Source organism: Anomaloglossus baeobatrachus, chromosome 3 (genome assembly GCF_048569485.1).
Source record: "Anomaloglossus baeobatrachus isolate aAnoBae1 chromosome 3, aAnoBae1.hap1, whole genome shotgun sequence".
Classification (NCBI taxonomy): domain Eukaryota; kingdom Metazoa; phylum Chordata; class Amphibia; order Anura; family Aromobatidae; genus Anomaloglossus; species Anomaloglossus baeobatrachus.
Window position 1 is genome coordinate 366,114,846 of NC_134355.1, and position 25,772 is coordinate 366,140,617.

The 25,772-nt window shown below is 45.8% G+C and overlaps 1 protein-coding gene across 3 annotated transcripts in view; it reads right to left on the reverse strand.

Annotated features, from left to right (window-relative positions):
• ORC3 (origin recognition complex subunit 3) overlaps positions 1 to 25,772 on the reverse strand; it is a 172,238-nt gene that overhangs the window by 36,678 nt on the left and 109,788 nt on the right. For all 3 annotated transcript variants that reach the window (XM_075340142.1, XM_075340143.1, XM_075340144.1), the window contains exons 13-15: positions 20,129 to 20,245; positions 14,538 to 14,617; positions 3,552 to 3,685 (exon numbers count right to left, since the gene is read on the reverse strand). In XM_075340142.1, coding sequence (XP_075196257.1) covers positions 3,552 to 3,685; positions 14,538 to 14,617; positions 20,129 to 20,245 — 331 coding nt within the window. The remainder of the gene's footprint in view (positions 1 to 3,551; positions 3,686 to 14,537; positions 14,618 to 20,128; positions 20,246 to 25,772) is intronic.

Genomic DNA, 25,772 nt, shown 5'->3' on the forward strand with positions numbered 1-25,772 from the left:
TCAGAAAGTGCGGGAATCTGGTGCCCCACGGTGCTCAGTGAGGGGGGAGGAGGATACGAAGTATGCTCCAGCCCTCAGCGCTGACGTCCAGTGCAGCGTCCCGCCCTTACCCCTGACTGGCAGGCCCGGGGGCGGGAGTATGCGGTACTAGGCCGCAAAAGCCGGGGAGTAAAGTTATAAGCGCGGCCGGCAAACAAGCGCGGTCAGCGCGGTAGTCCCGGCGCACCAACACACCCAGCAGCTGCTGCAGCGTCCATAACACAGGCGCTCTATGCGCCGTCCCCAAGGGGACACAGAGTACCTCAGAGGAGCAGGGCCTTGTCCCTGACGATACCCGGTCTCCTGTCCAGCAGATTCCCCCAGGGGCTGCGGAGGAAGCACGGTCCCAGTGCCTGGTGACCGGTTAGGATCCCACTTCACCCAGAGCCCCTAAGGGATGGGGAAGGAAAACAGCATGTGGCTCCTGCCTATGTACCCGCAATGGGTACCTCAACCTTAACAGCACCACCGACCAGAGTGGGGTGAGAAGGGAGCATGCCGGGGGCCCTGTTATGGGCCCTCTTTTCTTCCATCCGATATAATCAGCAGCTGCTGCTGACTAAATTGTGGAGCTATGCGTGCATGTGTGCCTCCTTCGCACAAAGCATAAAAACTGAGGAGCCCGTGATGCACGGGGGGGTGTATAGGCAGAGGGGAGGGGTTTACACTTTTAAGTGTAATACTTTGTGTGGCCTCCGGAGGCAGAAGCTATACACCCAATTGTCTGGGTCTCCCAATGGAGCGACAAAGAAAGTAAGTTTTTATTGTCAAGTGTTGTCACAAGTGATTCAGTGGACACAAATTATGCATCATATATATCATATATATAACCTATTTATACAGCGGAATTGTATGGTTGTAACCACCAATTACATAGCCTATTACAAAATACAGCCTCTATTCAAACATATAGTTTCCCAAAAAGACACACATTTAGCCATGTATAATCGCCCATAACAGCGCACTATATATACACCTTTATTAAAGGAAGCTATATGTATAAAGTTATGTCTATATTAATGTGGTAGAGGATATATTACTCAATAATATCCAGCATATGTGTCTACAAAAGAACCTTAGCAAACAGGTACATCTTATAATGGTTCATTACACATAATTAGATGCCGTATATCCTTAACATAAGGAGAGCCAGAGACTCGTATATATTAGGATCCTAAACAAAAAATAGATCCAATCGACAATACCACATTGAGGCCGAGGCTGACTAAAACTACCGCATGTTACGGCATGCTACAGGCACCAAGCCACAGTGGTTACCAAAGCATACAAAGTGTATTTACCGCTGTATACTGGAACTCCCGACACGTGTTTCGGCTTCTCAACCTAGTCAGCCTCGGCCTCAATGTGGTATTGTCGATCAGAGGTTTTATGCTCATAATCTGGATGTCTAGCATATGATGCAGAGGTTTCTTTGGCTACATATTGGCCTTAGGAAAAATCTGTAATATAGTGACCTCTGCTGTCTATTTGTAAAAATTACATCTACACGATTGGATCTATTTTTTGTTTAGGATCCTAATATATACGAGTCTCTGGCTCTCCTTATGTTAAGGATATACGGCATCTAATTATGTGTAATGAACCATTATAAGATGTACCTGTTTGCTAAGGTTCTTTTGTAGACACATATGCTGGATATTATTGAGTAATATATCCTCTACCACATTAATATAGACATAACTTTATACATATAGCTTCCTTTAATAAAGGTGTATATATAGTGCGCTGTTATGGGCGATTATACATGGCTAAATGTGTGTCTTTTTGGGAAACTATATGTTTGAATAGAGACTGTATTTTGTAATAGGCTATGTAATTGGTGGTTACAACCATACAATTCCGCTGTATAAATAGGTTATATATATGATATATATGATGCATAATTTGTGTCCACTGAATCACTTGTGACAACACTTGACAATAAAAACTTACTATTTGTACAATTTTGATCTTTATCTTTATTGGGCTTTGATCGTCTGTTCTCTTTTTCGTTTTCATAATATATTGTACGATTTATGCCCCCCTTTTTTTGACATAGTCCTGGTTCACAATTGAAACTATTATATATGCAATATCGCAATTTGTGAAAATGTAATAATGTATTCTACATTGCTGGTCAGTGTTCTTAATATCCTACATAAAGCATGGAGAATAGAAAATTCATATATGTGATGACCATGTTTTATTTATAGCCTCGGCTTTAGAAAAGCAAGGAGCAGAGCTGAATTCTGATAAGACTTAATATAAAGTTTCAAGTTCGATGTAGGTCGCTTAAAAAAATGGAGATGTTAAAAGAAATATTTCAGACATCTATTTTGCTAAATTGTGAATGTTACCATTGCCAGGTTGCAAAAGACAGCACATTAAATGGTCAGTAATGGGATTTATTTCTCCCTTTTCTTTCCTAAAACAGTTCACGAAGAAACCAAGGAGATTAATGGTGTACACCACCCATGAGAGGGATGCTTACATTTTATGCAATACACCATACAGAGATAGTAGAGGTTATTGCAATGGCAAAGTTAAGGTCCAGTCACACTAAGCAACTTACCAGCGATCCCAACAACGATAGGAATCGCTGGTAAGTTGCTAGGAGGTTGCTGGTGAGATGTCACACTGCGACGCTCCAGCGATCCCACCAGCAACCTGACCTGGCAGGGATCGCAGGAGCGTCGCTACACGAGTTGATGGTGAGCTCACCAACAACCAGTGACCAGCCCCCAGCGCCGCGTGGAAAATGCTGCGCTTGGTAACTAAGGTAAATATCGGGTAACCAACCCGATATTTACCTTGGTTACCAGCGCACGGAGCTACACGTGCAGAGAGCAGGGAGCAGCGCACACTGAGCGCTGGCTCCCTGCTCTCCTAGTTACAGCACACATCGGGTTAATTACCCGATGTGTGCTGCAGCTACATGTGCACAGAGCAGGGAGCAGCGCACAATGCTTAGCGCTGGCTCCCTGCTCTCCTAGATACAGCACACATCGGGTTAATTAACCCGATGTGTCCTGCAGCTACATGTGCACAGAGCAGGAGCCGGCACTGACAGGGAGAGCGGCGGAGGCTGGTAAAGGTAAATATCGGGTAACCAAGGACAGGGCTTCTTGGTTACCCGATGTTTACTGTGGTTACCAGCCTCCGCAGAAGCCGGCTCCTGCTGCCTGCACATTCAGTTGTTGCTCTCTTGCTGTCACACACAGCGATGTGTGCTTCACAGCGGGACAGCAACAACTAAAGAAATGGCCCAGGACATTCAGCAACAACCAACGACCTCACAGCAGGGGCCAGGTTGTTGCTGGATGTCACACACAGCAACATCACTAGCAACATCGCTGCTACGTCACAAAAGTTGTTCGTTAGCAGCGATGTTGCTAGCGATGTTGCTTAGTGTGACGGGGCCTTTAGGTACACATGTACATTGTGTTCTGAAGGTGTATATAGAGGAATCAGATAACAGACAGGACAGTGAGAGAATAGCACAAGATAGTCACCTTCAAGATGCTGGAATTGAGCCAAGAACTCCTCCAATCTCTGCAATGCACTGTCAAGCTGTCCTCCAGAGTATGGCTTCATAACCTCCAAACACTTATGAAGTGTGGAGACTAGTTCATCCTTTGCCAGCATTCTGCAATATAAACAACGCCATTCAAAAACCTCAGCCAGAGAAAAATCTGAAGCTTTTAAAGAGAATCTGTCACCAGGTTTCTACTCCATCAGAAGGAAGCATGACGTAGTGGAAGAAACCCTCATGTTAGTGACGTATGGCTTACTAGGCTGCTTGCTGCAGTTTTGATAAAATCACTCTTATCTGCTGCAGATCTACCAGTTCTCTGCCTGTGGAGCTCTGTATAATCTCGCCAACACCACTGATTGACAGCTTTCTGTGTATATTGGGCATAGGCTGAAAGCTGACAATTAGTGTTGGGGGTGGGGTCATACAGCGCTCATGAATATGGAGGACAACAAGGCAGCAAGTTTACTAGTCCTTTAGTGATAATCTCCTACTAATAAGGCCTCATTCACAAGTCCGTGTTTAAACAAGTACCAGAAAAAATGGTTACTGTGTCGATATTTTGGATCAGTGTGTCATCACGGTATGCCATCATGTACGGTCCGTGTGTCTGTTTTTACTATCAGTGTGTCATTAGTGTACGGTTCGTGTGTCTGTTTTTACCATCAGTGTGTCATCAGTGTACGGTCCGTGTGTCCGTTTTTGCCATCAGTGTGTCATCAGTGTACGGTCCGTGTGTCCGTTTTTGCCATCAGTGTGTCATCAGTGTATGGTCCCGTGTGTCTGTTTTTACCATCAGTGTGTCATCAGTGTATGGTCCGTGTGTCCGTTTTTTCCATCAGTGTGTCATCAGTGTACGGTCCGTGTGTCTGTTTTTGCCATCAGTGTGTCATCAGTGTACAGTCCGTGTGTCTGTTTTTGCCATCAGTGTGTCATCAGTGTACGGTCCGTGTGTCCTTTTTTGCCATCAGTGTATCATCAGTGTACGGTCCCGTGTGTCCGTTTTTGCCATCAGTGTGTCATCAGTGTATGGTCCCGTGTGTCTGTTTTTACCATCAGTGTATCATCAGTGTATGGTCCCGTGTGTCTGTTTTTACCATCAGTGTGTCATCAGTGTATGGTCCCGTGTGTCTATTTTTGCCATCAGTGTGTCATCAGTGTACAGTCCGTGTGTCTGTTTTTGCCATCAGTGTGTCATCAGTGTACGGTCCGTGTGTCCGTTTTTGCCATCAGTGTGTCATCAGTGTACGGTCCGTGTGTCCGTTTTTGCCATCAGTGTATCATCAGTGTACGGTCCCGTGTGTCCGTTTTTGCCATCAGTGTGTCATCAGTGTATGGTCCCGTGTGTCTATTTTTGCCATCAGTGTGTCATCAGTGTACAGTCCGTGTGTCTGTTTTTGCCATCAGTGTGTCATCAGTGTACAGTCCGTGTGTCTGTTTTTGCCATCAGTGTGTCATATCAGGGTTTTTCACAGATGAATAATTCAATACATTTCAAAGCTTCTCCTATACTTTGCATTGAGAAATAAGGTGCCATCCATGTGCTGTATCTGTTTTTCAAGGACCCATAAACTTTATTGGCCCTTTTCATGTGTTCTGCTGTAAAAAGATGGACATGTCTCTGTGTGCTTTGCACATGTTTGTGAAAACACAGACGTGAATAGCACCATAGATTATAATAGCTACGTGTTGTATGTATGAAGAAAAAAAGAAACAGGCACGTGCAACACGGACGTCTGAATAAGGCCTAAAACAGTGATTCTATTAACAGTACAGCAAGTAGCCCAGTAAGTGACAGATGTTGGAATCAGGATATCTGCCCCTACATTATGCTGCAGTCAGATTAGGTAGCAAAAACTTGGTGACAGATTCCCTTTAATTTCAGCAATAAAAAGTACAAATTATTAAAAGGAAACATATTATGAACTGAGTTTTCGTTTAAAATAATTATTACGAAAGCTGTGTGTGTTTCATCAACTAGTAAAGTATTAGCTTTGAGGCCTAGCTACAATTATCCACATCTGAGGAGACACAGGCAGATCCTTATGCTCCTGTGTAGATGGGGGTGTCACCTGCTATCCTCCATATTACTGATGCTTATGTTTCCCAGCATACTTAGTATGAAGTAGCTTGTGTAACACCATAAACACTGCTATAATGTGCGCTATTGGTACTATCTATATTGCTTAACACTGTACAATACAAAATAAGAAACATCCAAAATACTAATGAAATTAACACAGTGTTTACAAGGGACTATCAGGGTAAATGTAGACAGGACATCAAGCATAAGGCAATACAGAGAAAGGGGAAATTGCGTCTATTGTTTGTACTGTCCCAAGTTCATTACCCTCCATGCTTCTCTGTTACCGACAACAAGAAATTCTTCCTAGGTGCTCATAAATATACTGTAATAAGTGCTACAGAGCCAATAAATATTTTTATCACAGTCTTTAAGGGACTTTACTCTACCGCACCATGATTTAACAGCACAAATTACTCCCACGCTGTCATGGAGTGGGGTTCTGACAGAATTACTCGCATGCTGTAATGGAGTGGGGTTCTGACAGAATTACTCGCATGCTGTAATGGAGTGGGGTTCTGACAGAATTACTCGCATGCCATCTTAAAGTGGGGTTCTGACAGAATTACTCCCATGCCATCATGGACTGGGGTTCTGACAGAATTACTCGCATGCCATCTTAAAGTGGGGTTCTGACAGAATTACTCGCATGCCATCATGGAGTGGGGTTCTGACAGAATTACTCCCTTGCCATCATGGAGTGGGGTTCTGACAGAATTACTCCCTTGCCATCATGGAGTGGGGTTCTGACAGAATTACTCCCATGCCATTTTAAAGTGGGGTTCTGACAGAATTACCATATTTTTCGGACTATAAGACACACCGGACCAAAAGACGCACTCTGGTTTTAGAGGAGGAAAGAAGGGAATTTTGTTTACTTACCGTAAATTCCTTTTCTTCTAGCTCCTATTGGGAGACCCAGACAATTGGGTGTATAGCTTCTGCCTCCGGAGGCCACACAAAGTATTACACTTTAAAAAGTGTAACCCCTCCCCTCTGCCTATACACCCTCCCGTGCATCACGGGCCCATCAGTTTTGGTGCAAAAGCAGGAAGGAGGAAACTTATAAATTGGTCTAAGGTAAATTCAATCCGAAGGATGTTCGGAGAACTGAAAACCATGAACCAAAAGAAACGATTCAACATGAACAACATGTGTACACAAAAGAACAACCAGCCCGAAGGGCACAGGGGCGGGTGCTGGGTCTCCCAATAGGAGCTAGAAGAAAAGGAATTTACGGTAAGTAAACAAAATTCCCTTCTTCTTTGTCGCTCCATTGGGAGACCCAGACAATTGGGACGTCCAAAAGCAGTCCCTGGGTGGGTAAAAGAATACCTTAATAAAAAGAGCCGAAACGGCCCCCTCTTACAGGTGGGCAACAGCCGCCTGAAGGACTCGCCTACCTAGACTGGCGTCTGCCGAAGCATAGGTATGCACCTGATAGTGTTTCGTGAAAGTGTGCAGACTAGACCAGGTAGCTGCCTGACACACCTGCTGAGCCGTAGCCCGGTGCCGCAATGCCCAGGACGCACCCACGGCTCTGGTAGAATGGGCTTTCAGCCCCAAAGGAAGCGGAAGCCCAGAAGAACGGTAGGCTTCAAGAATCGGTTCCTTGATCCACCGAGCCAAGGTTGACTTGGAAGCCTGCGAACCCTTACGCTGGCCAGCGACAAGGACAAAGAGCGCATCAGAACGGCGCAGGGGCGCCGTGCGAGACACGTAGAGCCGGAGTGCTCTCACCAGATCTAACGAGTGCAAATCCTTTTCACATTGGTGAACTGGATGAGGGCAAAATGAAGGTAAGGAGATATCCTGATTGAGATGAAAAGGGGATACCACCTTAGGGAGAAATTCCGGGACCGGACGCACAACCACCTTATCCTGGTGAAAAACCAGGAAGGGGGCTTTGCATGACAACGCTGCTAGCTCCGACACTCTACGGAGCGATGTAACTGCCACTAGAAATGCCACCTTCTGCGAAAGACGTGATAAAGAGACATCCCGCAGCGGCTCGAAAGGTGGTTTCTGAAGAGCCCTTAGCACCCTGTTAAGATCCCAGGGTTCCAGCGGCCGCTTGTAAGGTGGGACTATGTGGCAAACTCCTTGCAGGAACGTGCGGACCTGCGGAAGCCTGGCTAGACACTTTTGAAAAAATACGGATAGTGCCGATACTTGTCCCTTGAGAGAGCCGAGAGACAAACCCTTGTCCATTCCGGATTGAAGGAAGGAAAGAAAAGTGGGTAAGGCAAACGGCCAGGGGGTAAAACCCTTATCAGAGCACCAGGATAAGAAGATCCTCCAAGACCTGTGATAGATCTTGGCGGACGTCGGTTTCCTGGCCTGTCTCATAGTGGCAATGACATCTTGAGATAACCCTGAGGACGCTAGGAGCCAGGACTCAATGGCCACACAGTCAGGTTGAGGGCCGCAGAATTCAGATGGAAAAATGGCCCTTGAGACAGCAAGTCTGGTCGGACTGGGAGCGCCCACGGTTGACCCACCGTGAGGTGCCACAGATCCGGGTACCACGACCGCCTCGGCCAATCTGGGGCGACGAGAATGGCGCGACGACAGTCGGACCTGACTTTGCGCAGCACTCTGGGCAGCATCACCAGAGGGGGAAATACATAAGGCAGTCGAAACTGTGACCAATCCTGAACTAATGCGTCCGCCGCCAGAGCTCTGTGATCTTGAGACCGTGCCATGAATGCCGGGACTTTGTTGTTGTGTCGTGACGCCATGAGATCGACGTCCGGCGTTCCCCAGCGGCGACAGATCTCTCGAAACACGTCTGGGTGAAGAGACCATTCCCCCGCGTCCATGCCCTGGCGACTGAGAAAGTCTGCTTCCCAGTTTTCTACGCCCGGGATGTGAACTGCGGAGATGGTGGAGGCTGTGGCCTCCGCCCACAGCAGAATCCGCCGAACTTTCTGGAAGGCTTGACGGCTGCGCGTGCCGCCCTGGTGGTTGATGTACGCGACCGCCGTGGCGTTGTCCGACTGTATGCGGATCTGCCTGCCCTCCAGCCACCGATGGAACGCCTTTAGGGCTAGATACACTGCCCTTATCTCCAGAACATTGATCTGAAGGGAGGACTCTGTCGGAGTCCAAGTTCCCTGAGCCCTGTGGTGGAGAAAAACCGCTCCCCACCCTGACAGACTCGCGTCCGTCGTGACCACAGCCCAGGATTGGGGCAGGAAGGATTTTCCCTGCGACAGAGAAGTGGGAAGAAGCCACCACTGAAGAGAGGTTTTGGCTGCCAGGGAAAGAGAGACGTTCCTGTCTAGGGACGTCGACCTCCTGTCCCATTTGCGGAGAATGTCCCATTGAAGTGGACGCAGATGAAACTGCGCAAAGGGGACTGCCTCCATTGCTGCCACCATCTTCCCCAGGAAGTGCATGAGGCGCCTCAAGGGGTGTGACTGGCCCCGAAGAAGAGAGTGCACCCCTGTCTGCAGCGAAAGCTGTTTGTCCAGCGGTAGCTTGACTAACGCTGAGAGAGTATGAAACTCCATCCCGAGGTAAGTCAGTGATTGGGTCGGTGTCAATTTGGACTTTGGGAAATTGATGACCCACCCGAACCTCTGGAGAGTCTCCAGAGCGACGGTCAGGCTGTGTTGACATGCCACCCGGGAGGGTGCCTTGACTAGGAGATAGTCTAAGTAAGGGATCACCAAGTGGCCCTGAGAGTGTAGGACCGCCACAACGGATGCCATGACCTTGGTGAAGACCCGTGGGGCTGTTGTGTCAATAAGGCGCTTAGTAAAGCGCTTGTCCGGAAATGCTCTGTGCTTCTGGACAGCATCTCTGAAGTTAGAGTGATCGAAAAACGCACTCCGTGTACATTTGGGAAACCTAAACTGGTGTTTCTCCTGCTGCGAATCCGACTCCTCTATAGGTGGAGTTGGGGGAGAAAGATCTAGCACCTGGTTGATGGATGCTATAAGGTCATTTACTATGGCGTCCCCTTCAGGTGTATCAAGATTGAGAGCAACGTCAGGGTCAGAGCCCTGAGCTGCTACATCCGCCTCATCCTCCAGAGAGTCCTCAAGCTGAGACCCCGAGCAGCATGTGGAAGTCGGGGAAGATTCCCAGCGTCGGTCTGGGACTGTGGTCCGTGCCGGAGTCCTCCCCGTCGGCTCGCACGGGGGGCGGAGATGTTCTGAAGAAACGAGTCGGAGGACGAGAGCTGAACTCTATCCTGTAACCGTGAGGCAGAATGTCTCTCACCCATCGGTCTTGGACATGTGGCCACCAGGCGTCGCAAAAGCGGGAGAGCCTGCCACCGACCGAGGATGCGGTTTGGGGAGGCCGAAAGTCATGAGGCCGCCTTGGAGGCAGTGCCTCCGGCGGTTTTTTGGGGACGTGACTTAGACCGCCACACATAAGAGTTCCTCTGGCCCTTCTGTGGCCTGTTGGACGAGGAGGATTGGGCCTTGGCTGAGGGCCGAAAGGACCGAAACCTCGATTGTATTTTCCGTTGCTGAGGTCTGTTTGGTTTGGACTGGGGTAAGGACGAGTCCTTTCCCTTGGATTGCTTAATAATTTCATCCAATCGCTCGCCAAACAATCGGTCGCCAGAAAACGGCAAACCGGTTAAGAACTTCTTGGAAGCAGAGTCTGCCTTCCATTCGCGTAGCCACATGGCCCTGCGGACTGCCACCGAATTAGCGGATGCTACCGCTGTACGGCTAGCAGAGTCCAGGACGGCGTTCATGGCGTAGGACGAAAAAAACGACGCCTGAGAAGTCAAAGACGCAACTTGCGGAGCAGAGGTACGTGTGACCGCATTAATCTCAGACAGTGAATGGATGACCGGTTAGGATCCCACTTCTCCCAGAGCCTCTAAGGGATGGTGAAGGAAAACGGCATGTGGCTCCAGCCTCTGTACCCGCAATGGGTACCTCAACCTTAACAGCACCGCCGACTTAGTGGGGTGAGAAGGGAGCATGCCGGGGGCCCTGTGGGGGCCCTCTTTTCTTCCAACCGATAAAATCAGCAGCTGCTGCTGACTAAAATGGGAGCATGAGTGAATGTGTGCCTCCTTCCACACAAAGCATAAAAACTGGGGAGCCCGTGATGCACGGGAGGGTGTATAGGCAGAGGGGAGGGGTTACACTTTTTAAAGTGTAATACTTTGTGTGGCCTACGGAGGCAGAAGCTATACACCCAATTGTCTGGGTCTCCCAATGGAGCGACAAAGAAATAGGAAAATAAAATTTTAAGCAAAAAGTGTGGTCATGAGAGACTGTTATAGGGCGAGGATCTGATGCTGACACTGTTATGTGGGTAATGTCCCCAAATTCTCTAACTAAGGTACCTCACATCCTGGTAATGATTCTCCTGCCTTGTATATGATCCCCATCCTTGTATATATGTCCCTCCTACTGGTTTAGCCCCCATCCTAATAAATACCAGCATCCTGCTATATACCACCATCCTGGTATATGGCCTGCATCCTGTGGCACACAAAAAAAAAAAAGTAAACATTTATACTCACCTTTCCTCACTCCACCAGCATCGCTCGTCTTCCTGTCAGTGTCAGCAGCGCCGCTGACCTGTGTGGAGCCGGTCACCATTCCCTACAGCATCGCGATGTCCTCCTGTCTGCCGCCTGCTGATGTGTGTGGAGCCGTGCACACAGCAATGACGTCATCCCTGTGCTCACCGCTCTCTACACAGATCAGCTGGCTGGCAGATAGGAGGACATTGCGATGCTGCAGGGAACGACCGGTGAGTATTCCGTACTTATTCACTGACCCCTTCACTGATGATGATGTGCGGGGGGCAGTGAATATAGCCGCACATGATCACTCCAGGCTGTAGTTTCCAGGGGTGATAACGCGGGCCGGCTGTTTATTATGCGCGCATCCCCCGCCCATCATCCCGCCCACCTGTCAGCGCTGGCTTTAACGCTGAGAGATGATGGGCGGAAGAATGCATGCATATGAAATGAGCGGGCCCACGTGCTCACGGCGGGCGCTGCTACAGCCTGCGCATGCCGCCAATAACCCACTCCACCCTTATTCCCCGCAGCCATGCCCTACATTCAGACTATAAGACGCACCCCCACTTTCCCCCAACATTTGGGGGGAAAAAAGTGCGTCTTATAGTCCAAAAAATACGGTACTCCCATGCCATCATGGAGTGGGATTTTGACAAAATTAGTTCCATGCCATCATGGAGTGAGGTTCTGACAGAATTACTCCCATGCTGTCATGGAGTGGGATTCTGATAGAATTACTCCCATGCCATCTTAAAGTGGGGTTCTGACAGAATTACTCCCATGCCGCCATGGAGTGGGGTTCTGACAGAATTACTCCCATGCCGCCATGGAGTGGGGTTCTGACAGAATTACTCCCATGCCATCATGGACTGGGGTTCTGACAGAATTACTCCCATGCTGTCATGGAGTGGGATTCTGATAGAATTACTCCCATGCTGTCATGGAGTGGGTTTTTGACAGAATTACTCCCATGCCATCATGGACTGGGGTTCTGACAGAATTACTCCCATGCCGCCATGGAGTGGGGTTCTGACAGAATTACTCCCATGCCATCTTAAAGTGGGGTTCTGACAGAATTACTCCCATGCCATCATGGACTGGGGTTCTGACAGAATTACTCCAATGCCGCCATGGAGTGGGGTTCTGACAGAATTAGTCCCATGCCGCCATGGAGTGGGGTTCTGACAGAATTACTCCCATGCCATCATGGACTGGGGTTCTGACAGAATTACTCCCATGCCATCTTAAAGTGGGGTTCTGACAGAATTACTCCCATGCCGCCATGGAGTGGGGCTCTGACAGAATTACTCCCATGCTGTCATGGAGTGGGATTCTGATAGAATTACTCCCATGCTGTCATGGAGTGGGATTCTGACAGAATTACTCCCATGCCGCCATGGAGTGGGGTTCTGACAGAATTACTCCCATGCCATCTTAAAGTGGGGTTCTGACAGAATTACTCCCATGCCATCATGGACTGGGGTTCTGACAGAATTAGTCCTATGCCGTCATGGAGTGGGGTCCAGACAGCCTAACTAATGTCAACCTCAGACATTAAACCCTTGAATCAATCAGGTCAAGCACAACAGTGTCTTGATCAAAAAACACTTTGCAATTTGGTCCTGGATTTGCCGATGACACAATCGGTGACAGATATATGATATATTACAGCCCTGTGTCAATTAACTCCTAAGCTATGAAGTCTGCCAGAATTATAGCCATGGAATGCCATTGTGGTATTTTCTTACACTTAGTATGTTCCTTATATAGGATAAACATGGCATGTAAAGAGCTTATCCATTGACAGGCTACTTAATGTATTGTAGTCAGAGACTGAAAGAACAAAACATGGATGGTCTACTGCCTGCGGGGTATGTAGGGAATCCAGCAGTACTTAGGATGTCCCCGGCAGTATTGCAGTATTTTCTACGGCTCCTGTAACTAATGGGAGTAAATGTAATAATAACATATTAAAGGAAACCTCTTAATAGGGCCTCTACTTTGACGCAGGTGCCGCCTCTCTTAGTGCTTACACTAGCTAACTAGCTAGCCCATCTAAGATAGATATATAATTAGTTTGTCATAAGAAGGTCTGGGGTACAAGCCAAAATGTTATCTTCTATAACCAAACCTAAATAATTTCCCAAGCAGTATTCGGCTAAAAATGTTGGATACTTTATTAGAAAAATTTTGGACATACAAAATACAACCATAGACATAATAAAAGACAGATACAGTACTGCTAGAAACCAGTAGGTGGCAGGTTAATTGTACAATGCTACGCACATGACCATATATGGCATACCAACATAGCACAATAGTTAGGTGTGTACCTCCTGATGAAGATATCATTGTTGAAACATATGTTGAGGTGACCAGACGTGGCAGGACTACTCTCTGTGTAAGTTGCTTTAACCCTTTTATTGGACAACTGTTATTATATATTTGCAGGGTGATTTATGCAATGGCTTTCTTTATGCACTATGCTAAATATATTATCTCTCTGAAGTATTTATACTAAGCCTTGCACACTTTAACCTGCAATATATAGTCATACAAGTTGAGCACTGGTTGTGTACTGTTTTATAACACACTAATTAAAATACCACATTTTATTTACAAATATATGTGCTATAATTATCTTTATATCCCTGTATGATTATACATCTTCAATTAAATGATTTATATCACCACAGTTTGTCTCTAGACCTATATAAAATAGGGTTGCAACCTTAGGCTCATTGACCTACTTTTGCACACTAATACAACTATTGTGCTATATTGGTATGCAATATATGGTCATGTCCGTAGCATTGTACAATTAACCTGCCTCCTACTGGTTTCTAGCAGTACTGTATCTGTCTTTTATTATGTCTATGGTTGTATTTTGTATGTCAAAATTTTTCTAATAAAGTATCCAACATTTTCAGCCGAATACTGCTTGGGAAATTATTTATGTTATATATGCTGTACTAGTTAATAGGCTATTGCTCTTGAATAAGAGGCATTTGTACTTAATTATGTATATAACCAAACCTGTCATGTTGAAAATATTATCTGATCAGTGGGCGGGATGTTATAGAGCAGGAGGCGCTGATCAGATTGAGGGTCATTTTGGTGGGAAAAGTTTCAGTATAGCTTGTATTTTATTCATTGAAATCCCTGGTGTTTGTATACATACTAGTCCGGTGGGCGGTCCTACTCAATCACTGAGTCCTATATATCATTCTGCTCAGCTTCTCCTGCTCTATACCATGGTGTCGACAGATTGCATGTACAATGTGACAGGTTTCCTTTTAAAAATCATACAGTGGGTCCAGATGTCATCCCATCATCTACATGTGATATCAAAGGTATCGCAGAATACAAACACTTACCGCAGGAGGCTTAATGCTGACTTGTAGTCTTCTGTATCCCATATATTCTTTTCTAAACAAGCACAATAGAGTTCTCTAATCTGGAAACCAAGGACAGAATCAGTACTTTAGTAGATCACTGGCACAGCCGGATTCATTATCATATAATGACACTTCTCAATGTTATCGTATGATAATGTTCACATAATACATCATCTCACAAGGAATGCTACACAGAATTTCTCACTAGATAATCATCTAATCTCTTATTGAAATACATGGGAATAGCAGCTGAAGCTGCACAGATTATGGTATTATACGGCACCTATGTGAGCCACTCCTGTAATGGCAAAAGAAAATTACGTGAATATAAACAGAGGTTGTCCTAATAAATAACCCCATTAAATTCAGGCAACTAAGGTATTGGTATATATATTGTTTGCTCTACTAGATAAAAAATATCCCCATACATAGTATGGGATGCCTTTCAATGCATATCACAATAATTCCGCAAATATAGCAGATGAGGCTGTGAGCGTACAATACACTCTGTACTAAGGGACTATTACTCATCAACATCACTGCCATCTGCTGGATACAGAGCGATGTACAGGCATGTGAAACCCTTTTCAATTCTACCTCTATAGTGTACAGCGGAGCACACGGCACCTTTTTGTACTTTAAGCGACAGTATCCATATTGTTGTAACACCAATGAGTATGTAATGCTTTTTACAATGCATAGCGCAGGATCATTACTGGGCTTGTAGGAGCCTGTGCATAACAACTTAATTAAAGAGGTTGTCCACTTTTACAATGATGGCCTACCTATGGGATGGGCCATCAATGTCTGATTGCTTGGGCCTGATACCCCGCACCTCCGGCAATCAGCTGCTCCAGGTGCCAGTTCCGGAGCTGCCCCGTCAGCTGCACATCCACCTCCCATTCAAATCAATAGGGGGATGTGCAGTAACCTGCTGCAGTCACGATCAGTTGACGGAGCAGCTCCCAAACTTAGTTCTTCCAGCTGCCTGCTGCCGCCACTGGCACCGAGAACAGCTGACCTGCGGTGGTGCGGGGTGTCGGACCCCAGCCAATCAGACATTGATGATCTATCTTAAGGATGCACAATCAATGTAAAAGTAGTGCCACCGTCTTTTACTTGGTTATTAATGCCGGAAACTGTAGATTTACTACGGCCACAGCCATACGACTGATATGAAGACCATGGTGAACCACAAATATACAGCATGCTTCACATTGTGTAATCTAAGCTGGAGCTCCCAACACTGATTTGGCATTTTATTTCTAGTCAATCAATAAAATAGGTAGACTACCCTTCTGTAAGGAAATCTGTCACCAGATGATTGCTGCCTCATCTGATGTAGTGGCAGAGACCCTGATTCCAGCGATGTGTCACTTATTTGGCTGCTTGCTTTTCTCTGCTGTAGATCTACCAGTTCCCTGAATGCTGAACTCTGTATAACCCCGCTTACGCTTTCTGTCCCCTTTTGTTTATTTTAATTTCGAGCTGCGCCGCCATTGCTGCTGTTGCCAGTGCGCACGCATTGCCACAGTATTGATGTCTTAATTAAAATGGCGCCAGAGTCCGTACATGCGCACACTTGGCAGCATTCCAGTTTCAGTCTCAGGGGTGGCGCCGCTGCGGGTTCAGTCACCGCTCTGTGTAAGGAGAGCGGTGTCTGTAACCGCACCGCACTGACTGACAACAGCTGAGCATTAGATCCTGCTGTGGTCAGTGCAGGGGGGTGACGTTACAGCCGCTGCTCTCCATACAAACAGTAGTGATTGAACCTGCACCGGCGCCACCCCCGAGACTGAAACCTAAATTCTGCCGGGATGAATTAAGTTTTATTCCTCCCGCCAGCAGGGTTTAATGTGCAGGTGCCGGGCAGGTTCAGAATGCTATTAACCTGCAGATTAACCCCATATCTGCAGGTTAATAGAATATTTCCACATGACAGGTTTCCTTTAAGTGAAATTGACATATAATAGCAATTCTAGCCTTTATTTAGTGTCTGTTGCGTGCTACAAATTGCTCATTTTATAATTTGGTGGGGTTATGGATTCCAACTGTATGTCATTCACTAGGAGAGCTAATAAAAAAAATTATGTATTATATATATATATATATATATATATATATATATATATATAAAAAAAAAATTCAATAATAAAGAGCTTAAAAGAAAAAAAAATTATTTTTCTTCTTCATCTGCTACTGCAATTCACAGTTATTCTTACAGAGGGATAGGACATCTCCCTCTTGTCAGTGCTGCATCAGATCCACGACTACCCCTGGGTGCAGGGGCTTTATCTTAACATAAATCACAGCTATGGAGGCACTCGGCTTCAAGATGTTACTAGGAATCACTGCTGTATTCACACCCTAGCACAACATATCACAGGTTAGGCTAGAGTCAGAGAACAGTATAACAAAAAAATCGGTCCCGTTCTTGTCCAAAAAAGTTTGTGGATTTTTTTACTGTGTGTGGATGAGTCGCCCACCACAGCGCTGCAGCGGTCGCCTGCGGGACACTGCGGGGACTTCTCTGTAGGGACCCTTCTGGCAACAGGTATGTCAGGTTCACTTTCATAGGAGTCGTGACGCCACTCTCGGTTTTGCGGTCAGAATGAGGGGTGACCGCCACTGCAGTTTAATGAGCGTCTGGGGCTGATGGTGTCTGCAGTCTGGTGTTATGGCCTCCCAAGAGTGAGGCTGGCCCCAGGGGCTCAGGTGTGTGTGTGTGTGGAACCACAGGTCGCAGAAGAACTCAGTCACAGTCTAGAAATGTCTTTCAACTTGTTTACTCACGTTCAGCTGGTTTTGTGAGGCAACCCGGGCGATACTGAGATAGACCAGAGAGAACCAGGAATCCTGCAGGCTGGTGTAGGGGTGACTGTAAGCTCACCTTCCTAGCACTTCTTGTTTCGGATAACCCCCGACTTTAAGTATATGGGATTCATCCAGGGAAGTCGTATTTGCCTTTTCTCCCCTTTCTGGCCCGTTTGCTGGCAGCGTGGACCAAGTAAAGATGGCTCTCAGCCGTATCTCACTTATGGGCCCCCTCGTTGCTGCGGACTCTGTCTTGGTTGGTGAGATACCTGGAGTGCCCTCACCGGCAGGTTTTAGCAGACCGCTAAATGGATGTCTGGCTCTAGGGACCTGTTCCCCGTGCATGCCTGGTCTACCAGAAGTCCCCGTACTCAACTGCCTCGTTTCTTCCTGAGGTGTCTTTCAGGCTGACTGTGTGGCAACTGAACTCCCCCGCAAACAGCCACTACACATGCAGGATCTGACTAGTGTGTCCGCTCTGCTGCAACTGCACTTCAGACTCGGCTACCTCCAGCTCCTCTCTCCTTGACTGCCACTGCATAACTCCAGTTTAAAGCTTCTCCACCGCACCACTAGCTAAGATGTGGAGGCCACGCCCCCTCCTGGGTTTGCCCAGGGGTCCCCTCTAAGATGTGTGTGAGACATGGTTACTAGGTGTCTGTGTGTACACACCCTCTTCAGCCTTTGGGATTACCTGTTTGCACTCATCCAGCTGGGGTGCAGTACTCAGTGGTACCTGACCAGGTCAGGGGCACTACACGGTCTGTAAGCAATCTGATTTTTTTACCCAGCACCTATGAATCACTTACAGGACCATTTACAGTTTCCTATGCTACATAATGTATCTGTAAAAATAACATGCTATAATGTGGCATGGGTGAGTCTCATCCGATTTCAGAGTCAAATCGCAGCATGATGCAATTTTTTTTCTCCCACCAAATCGGTATGAGGACTTGCAGCGTATCTCGGATCATGCACCCATACAAGTCTATGGGTGTGTGTGAAACATCGCAATGCACTCAGATGACATTCAAATGCAGTCCGATACACGCAGAGACAGGCAATGCAGGAGATGGAGAGATTAATCTCTGCCTCTTTCCCGCATCATGATCCGAGAGAACTGGAGCACAATGATTGACAATTGGCTCACACCTGCAGCAGAGCTTGATCATTACCATATCACTCCCAATTCTCTCACATCGGGTCCTCTATACTATTGTGACTCCGAGATCCTCTGCGCCAGTGTGACCCCGGGATCCTGTACGCCAGTGTGACCCCGGGATCCTCTGCGCCAGTGTGACCCCGGGATCCTCTGCGCCAGTGTGACCCCGGGATCCTCTGCGCCAGTGTGACCCAGGGATCCTCTGCGCCAGTGTGACCCCGGAATCCTCTGCGCCAGTGTGACCCCGGAATCCTCTGTGCCAGTGTGACCCCGGGATCCTCTGCGCCAGTGTGACCCCGGGATCCTCTGCGCCAGTGTGACACAGGGATCCTCTGCGCCAGTGTGACACAGGGATCCTCTGCGCCAGTGTGACTCAGGGATCCTCTGCGCCAGTGTGACTCAGGGATCCTCTGCGTCAGTGTGACTCAGGGATCCTCTGCGCCAGTGTGACTCAGGGATCCTCTGCGCCAGTGTGACTCAGGGATCCTCTGCGCCAGTGTGACTCAAGGATCCTCTGCGCCAGTGTCACTCAGGGATCCTCTGCGCCAGTGTCACTCAGGGATCCTCTGCGCCAGTGTGACTCAGGGATCCTCTGCGCCAGTGTGACTCAGGGATCCTCTATGCGAGTGTGACCCCGTGATCCTCTATGCGAGTGTGACCCTGGGATCCTCTATGCCAGTGTGACTCTGGGATCCTCTATGCCAGTGTGACTCAGGGATACTCTATGATAGTGTGACCCCGGCTTTACCCTTGCTACCTAGTGCTGAGTCCTGACTACGGCAGAAAATCTCAGCTTCAAAATGAGTCATGGATCACCTTCTGTACCTGCGATCCAGGCTGAGAAATGACCATTAGTAGGCAGAAAATATCTAATATGTCCTTGGTTACTGAGTGGGCACCCTTTCAAGGATGTTTGAGTTACATCATTGCCAGGGAAAGGGTTAAGGATTTATACAGTATAAAAATCGAGAGGGATTTAAAGAGGTTATATGAATTCAGCAAGTAACGCTGACACAATGCATATTGTAAATGTACAAAGTTTTCCCTGTAAATTCTTTGCAGTTTTGAGGTTTTCTGATGGCTGTCATTTATGGGCATCGGCATCCTTCACTGTTTGCTTCTTGGGGGATAAAAATCTATCCAGTTAATATGATGGATAGACAGGTTCCCAGATCGCTACAGTTGTATTCATATGTGGAAGATTAGTTCTGAATAGTGCCTGAAGAAATCCATGCACATACTGCAGAAACATTACCATTCACATGTATGAATAGGATTTCTGCAGAAATGTAAAATATGTCATGTGTGAACATATCCTTACAGTAAAACGCCCATCGGTGTAACTAATAAATGACCAGGACAGATGACACTGGGAGTAACCAATAAAGCTTTCTACTGAATTACTGCAAGCACAGATCTTAAAGACCATAAGAAATTGATGCGCTATGTATTTTAGAATTATTAACAAAAACCATGCCTTTTCAAGGCAAATCAGTCTTATCCCATAAAAAAACGTTAAGGCCCTAATGGGTTTTAGTACTATCTTAAATTGTCTACTTTATTACATAGGAGACGAATAGATCTTCATCTTTACCTGCTTTCCAAGGGGATACTTTGGAAGAATGCACGTGAAACTATGCAGACACCTCAAAACTGGGATAAAGTTTTCATGGTACATGTGCAAATCTTTCAAAAACTTTTTAATCATTCCCTAAAAAACAAACAAAGAAACTATTACACATTGGGAGACATCTTTTAATCATTTAATTAAAGGGTTCCTGTCATGTAAAAAAAAAACAAAACACTATTAACCTGGGGTTAATCTGAAGATTAATAACGTTCTAAAGTGGCGTGACAGCAGCACTGAAATCCCTGCTGCTGGGAGGAAATAAAAGTTTATTGCTCCTGGCAGCCTCTGCCTTTCAGTCATACAGGCGGGGCTTCAGTCACACTCTACATAGTGAGAGGCGGCCCCAGGACTAACTGACAGCTGGCTTAGCACTCATGCACTAAATGGAAATTTTCACAAGATAAACTAAGTATGCTATAAGAGCCCCTGCAGATCCTGAGAACAATGGTAACCGAACATGTATGGTCATTTTGCATTAAAGTGGACTGGAGATAGAAAAATAGAAGTGTCAGTTCAGTAACAGACTGAACGGAGGGCCCTGTTCTATTAACATTTTAGGACAGGTTTTTTCTCAGTGTTAGGGTATGTGCGCACGTTTCTGTTCTGGTTGTCAAATATTCTGCAGCGTTTTGTCACTGCATGTGCGTTTCAAAACGCAGCCGAAAAGCTGCGTTTTGGATGCATTGTGATTGCAGAATGGATGCAGAATTCATGCGTACTGGATGCTTGCTCTGCCATAGACAGAGTGGGAAAAGCATCCAAAACGCACAAAAGAAGTGACATGTTGCTTTTTTGAACGTAGCGTTTTGGATCAAACTTTCAGCATGCAAATCACTGCACTCTCAAACGCAACGTGCGGATGGATTATGCACAATCTTCATAGATTGTGCTGGGGATGCAGGACGCATGCATTTACGCTGCAGTGCTAGACGCAGCGTAAATGCATACAATACGCAGACATGCGCACACAGCCTAACATGTCGGAGGCCATTTTAATTCTACAGTGGTCACCTCTCGATAAAACAGTTGTGATTTGTTAATTAAAAGTATTGATTAATTTATTTATAATGACATTACCTTCAGCTATTTTTTTTTTTCTATTCCCGCATAACCCCTTTAAATACTGCAGGGCATGCTTGATTGTAAAAGACACTTCATACTTTTTTCTTATTATTCATGATTTGTTTCAATATGTTACCAGAAGAAATGAACTTGTTTTATTCTCTCCTGATGTGTTCATTTGTAATAATGTAAATATAACTTGACAGGCGCTTTTTACTGGAATAGCTAGACTTGGAGGAGATGAAAAAAAAAGCCAGAAAAATCAATAGCCTTCCCAATTACTCCAAGAAACAGACAAGCAGGGCTGAGTGAAGCACACCCATGGGAGTACAGAAATGCAATTGTGAAAGGATGAAAACTAGCTGTACCTGAAAGGCAGAAAAAGTGGTATCAATCAAGTTTGATAGAAAGAAAAATACATACTTTGTGATCTGCCCAGGGAGCCATGATGTGCCAGGATTAAATTAGTCATTTTCTCTTTTGTGAGCAGTGAACGCATTCAAATGAAAATCTATTAAGCAGTTCTCACAAATTATCTGCCCCAATCACAGCTAAAGTGAAGAAGCATATGGCAAACACTAAAGAATATATTATGTCCCATGATGATTAGTTATAGAAATTTACATTCCACTTATGGCTACCTCATCCCCCTATCTGTCATTTGCAGTTATATGTACATCACAAGTAATCACTGAATAATTAAAAGTTCTACAACATTCCTCTACACGGGGGTTTTACATTACTTCAAAGTGACAGAATTCTGATGTACCTCTCATCCAGACAAAGCCGACCTCCTGCTTTGCACTGATGAAAGGCAAACAACTCAAACACATCTGAAAATGGAGTGTCTGGTTTGGCTTGTGATCCTAAAGGCCCCTTTACACACTGCAACATCGCTAGCGATATCGCTGTAACGTCACCGGTTTTGTGACGTAATAGCGACCTCCCCAGCGACATTGCAGTGTGTGACACGCATCAGGCTGGCCCCCGCTGTGAGGTCGCTGATCGCTACAAATCGTTCAGGACCATTTTTGGTCCTTTGTTTCCCGCTGCGCAGCATGCATCGGTGTGTTCGACACCGTTACAACGACATTGTTAGCGACTTAGAACCAGCCCATAGGCGTGCTATAGCGTTCCCTTTCCCGCCCCCTTACTTCCGATTGGTGGTCGCTGTTGCGTTCTGATTGGGCGGCTTTCACTGAAAAGAAGGCAACTTTAGTGTCCTTTGTTTCAAAGCTACCTTGTTCCTGAGCTTGCTGGTTTACGGATCATTAGAGAGTTCTCCAGTCTGCAATACTATAAAACCTATACGGTAAGCATCATTTGATTGAAGCTGTATTGATGCTGTATAGATAAACCAGTGTGGAGTCGCCGCACAGAGAACTCTACAAAAATCCGCTAAGCAACAGAAGCTCAGCAACAAAGGATATATAAGAGCGACTTTTGCCAATCTTTTTAATCTCAGGGTCGCCAATAAGAACGCACTAGCGATCACCAATCGGAGCTCAGGGGGGCGTATAAAAAGGACACCTAGGTGGCTTCAGCGCCAAACACCAGGTGTGAGTTGTCAAATAGCTGCTGTGTGACACATCCCCAACGACCAGCGAGGTCGTTCTGCAGGTCTGTATCGCTGCTGCGTCGCTGGCCAGATCTGCCTGTTTGACAGCTCACCAGCGACTGTTTAGAGACTTTCCAGCAATCCCAGCCAGGTCGGGATCGCTGGTGGGATCGCTAGAAAGTGTCAGTGTGTAAAGCTGCAGCAAGGTTCATTAAGGGGTCAATATTGACTTTTGAAATTGCCACCCCCAATAGGTGACAGTAGAATACTAGAACCGAAAAAGGTGTTTTCTGCAAGTAAGGATTTATCAAGTTTTATTCAATCATATTTAAAATACAATATTATTTTATTAAATGCTGGTGTACACAGAATTTAAAAGAACCCTACCCCATAAAACCATACAATGAAAAAACTGGTGCGTTGTGGAGCAGCCATAATATCTAGTGATATTATGGCTGCTCCACAACGCACCAGTTTTTTCATTGTATGGTTTTATGGGGTAGGGTTCTTTTAAATTCTGTGTACACCAGCATTTAATTAAATATTGTATTTTAAATATGATTGAATAAAACTTGATACCTTTTCTAATCATGATGGATATTGTATGAATTATTGATAAATCCTTACTTGCAGAAAACACCTTTTTCGGTTCTATATATGAGTAATATGGTGGGATCTGCGTTGTTTAATGTCTAGACAGATATGGATCTTTGGTTCCTTCTTTGGTTTAATAGACAGTAGAATACTAGTCCTCTTCCTCGCTAAATAGGATATTTCCATATGGCTTCCTGAAAACATTACGTTGGGACAGAGGTCTTGCTAGAATATTTGGGGGGAGGGCGGTTAGCAAAATATTCAGATTAGATATTTTCAATGGTCCATCTTTTTATTCTTCATGGAATGTTTAACATTAGTTTGTTCTTAAAAAGTAATCTGTCAGTAGGATTTCACCTCCAAAATTATTTATATTCAGGTATCTTTAACCGCTTCAGGACCGCCGGCGGTATATAAATGTCCGCTTCTGCTGGGCTTTGTGCAGAGCCGACGTTTATCAATGGTCTGCGGTCAGGAGGCGTTCGCGATCCCCTGCATGCTGCCATCATCGGGTTTCCAGTGCAGAGCGGTAGTTCTGCCAAGAGACATCACCAGGATGTGACTGGATAAATTCCTGGTGATGTTAACCCTTTGCGATAGTCTATGTGCAGCGATCAGTAGTGATCACCGGCACATAGAAGTTTCAGAGGTACAGAGAGCTGCTTCTCTTACCTCTCCCAGGTCTCCTGTGTCACGATCAGGACCTGAGAATTGTCATGGCAACAGGAGGTTACAAGAATACCTCCAGGTCTGCCATGTACGGTGGCCTCTGAGACTCAGCCTGCAGCAGGGTCAGATAGGCGATCTTCTAATTGTCACGATACTCATAGATAACTTGAGATTGTCTTTGATCATTCTGGAGCTGATCACTGGCTGAGCCTTTCCCATTCTGGCTATTCTTCCATCTATTCAAATAGTCGTCTTCCAATTTCTTCCATGTTTCTCTGTTTTTTCTTTCCAATTTAAAGCATTTGAGATCATTTTAGCTTAACAGCCTATCGTTCTCGGAACTTATTTATAAGTTTTACACTCTCCAATCAACTTTGCAATCAAAGTACGCTGTTCTAATGAACAATGTCTGGAACGACCCATATTTCTCAGGCTTTCAAGAAGAAATGCATGTACAACGTGGGCTGGCTTCCCCCATCAAATAAGAGTCACCTGATTCACACCGGTTTCTTCACAGAATGATTCACTTCACTCGTTTAACTCCACACTGCTTGCACTGGCTCTTCCCCCCCTCCCCATCCTCTTTGGCTTCCCCTCTCCCCCTGCTTCCTTCCCCTGCTTTCTTTCCTTCTTTGTTTTTTCTCCCCCCTGCCTTATTTTTTTCTCTTCTTTCTCTCTCTTCCTCCTATATTCTTCTCAGGGGGGTCTCTTCCCCTAATGTTAATGTGGCTTGGATTTCACTGGTGTCTCACTATCCATCTAAATCCCCTTCCTTAAATCCTAAAATGTACAGACCCACATTTTGGCGAGGGTAGGCTCTTTTGATTCGCTACTATATATGGTGTTTGCTCAGTCTTATTGTTGTGCATAATGGGCTTTTCTGCTAGCCCTTGTTTTGTTGTGGTCTGTTTATAAATAAAAAAAAATTTAAAAAAAACTCCACGCTACTATTCTTTTTAATACAATTCCTTTCAATTAATGATTCAATTACACAGACTCAAAAACCTGCAGATCATGAATGCAGAGTCTTGTGATTTTCTAAGAATCTTCTGCACCAACTGGTAAATTATTTGACATGTGGTAATAGAATTTATACCAAAAACGGTGAATAAATCTGGTCATATTAGACTGGTATTATTTTGAATGCTACTGTACAAACTGTATGAGAGTACCTAAGGGTACACCCACAGATTTAGGTTTTATGAAGGGAAGGACACCCCCTGAATGCCCATCTGTCCTGGGAAAGTGAAAATTGTGTGAGATTTGGGGCACTCACCGCTGGATCAAGGTTATCACCACTACGTAGATAACTTTTACAACAGCATCCCACTCATAAAATCCCTCTCTGCTGGAGTTACCACAGCATGCTGCACTGTGCGCAAAGACCAGAGAGGACACCCTAGGTCACTAATTGGTCACCAGCTCTGAAAGGGAGAGATCAGAGCCCAATGGAGCAATAAGGCTATGTGCGCACTAGGCATTTTTTTCACTGTGCGTTTTTGTCCACAAAAACGCACAAAAAAATGCACCCGCGTTTTTACCACGTTTTTGTGCACTGCATTCAATGAGTGAAAAACGCTGTAAAAAAACTCAGAAATAATTGACATGCTGTGTTTTTGTGGTCACCACAAAAACGCAGCTACAAAAAAACGCTGTGTGCGGACAGCACTTCTGAAAACCCATTGACATTGCTGGGGAAGCAATGTCACAGTGTTTTCTGCACAA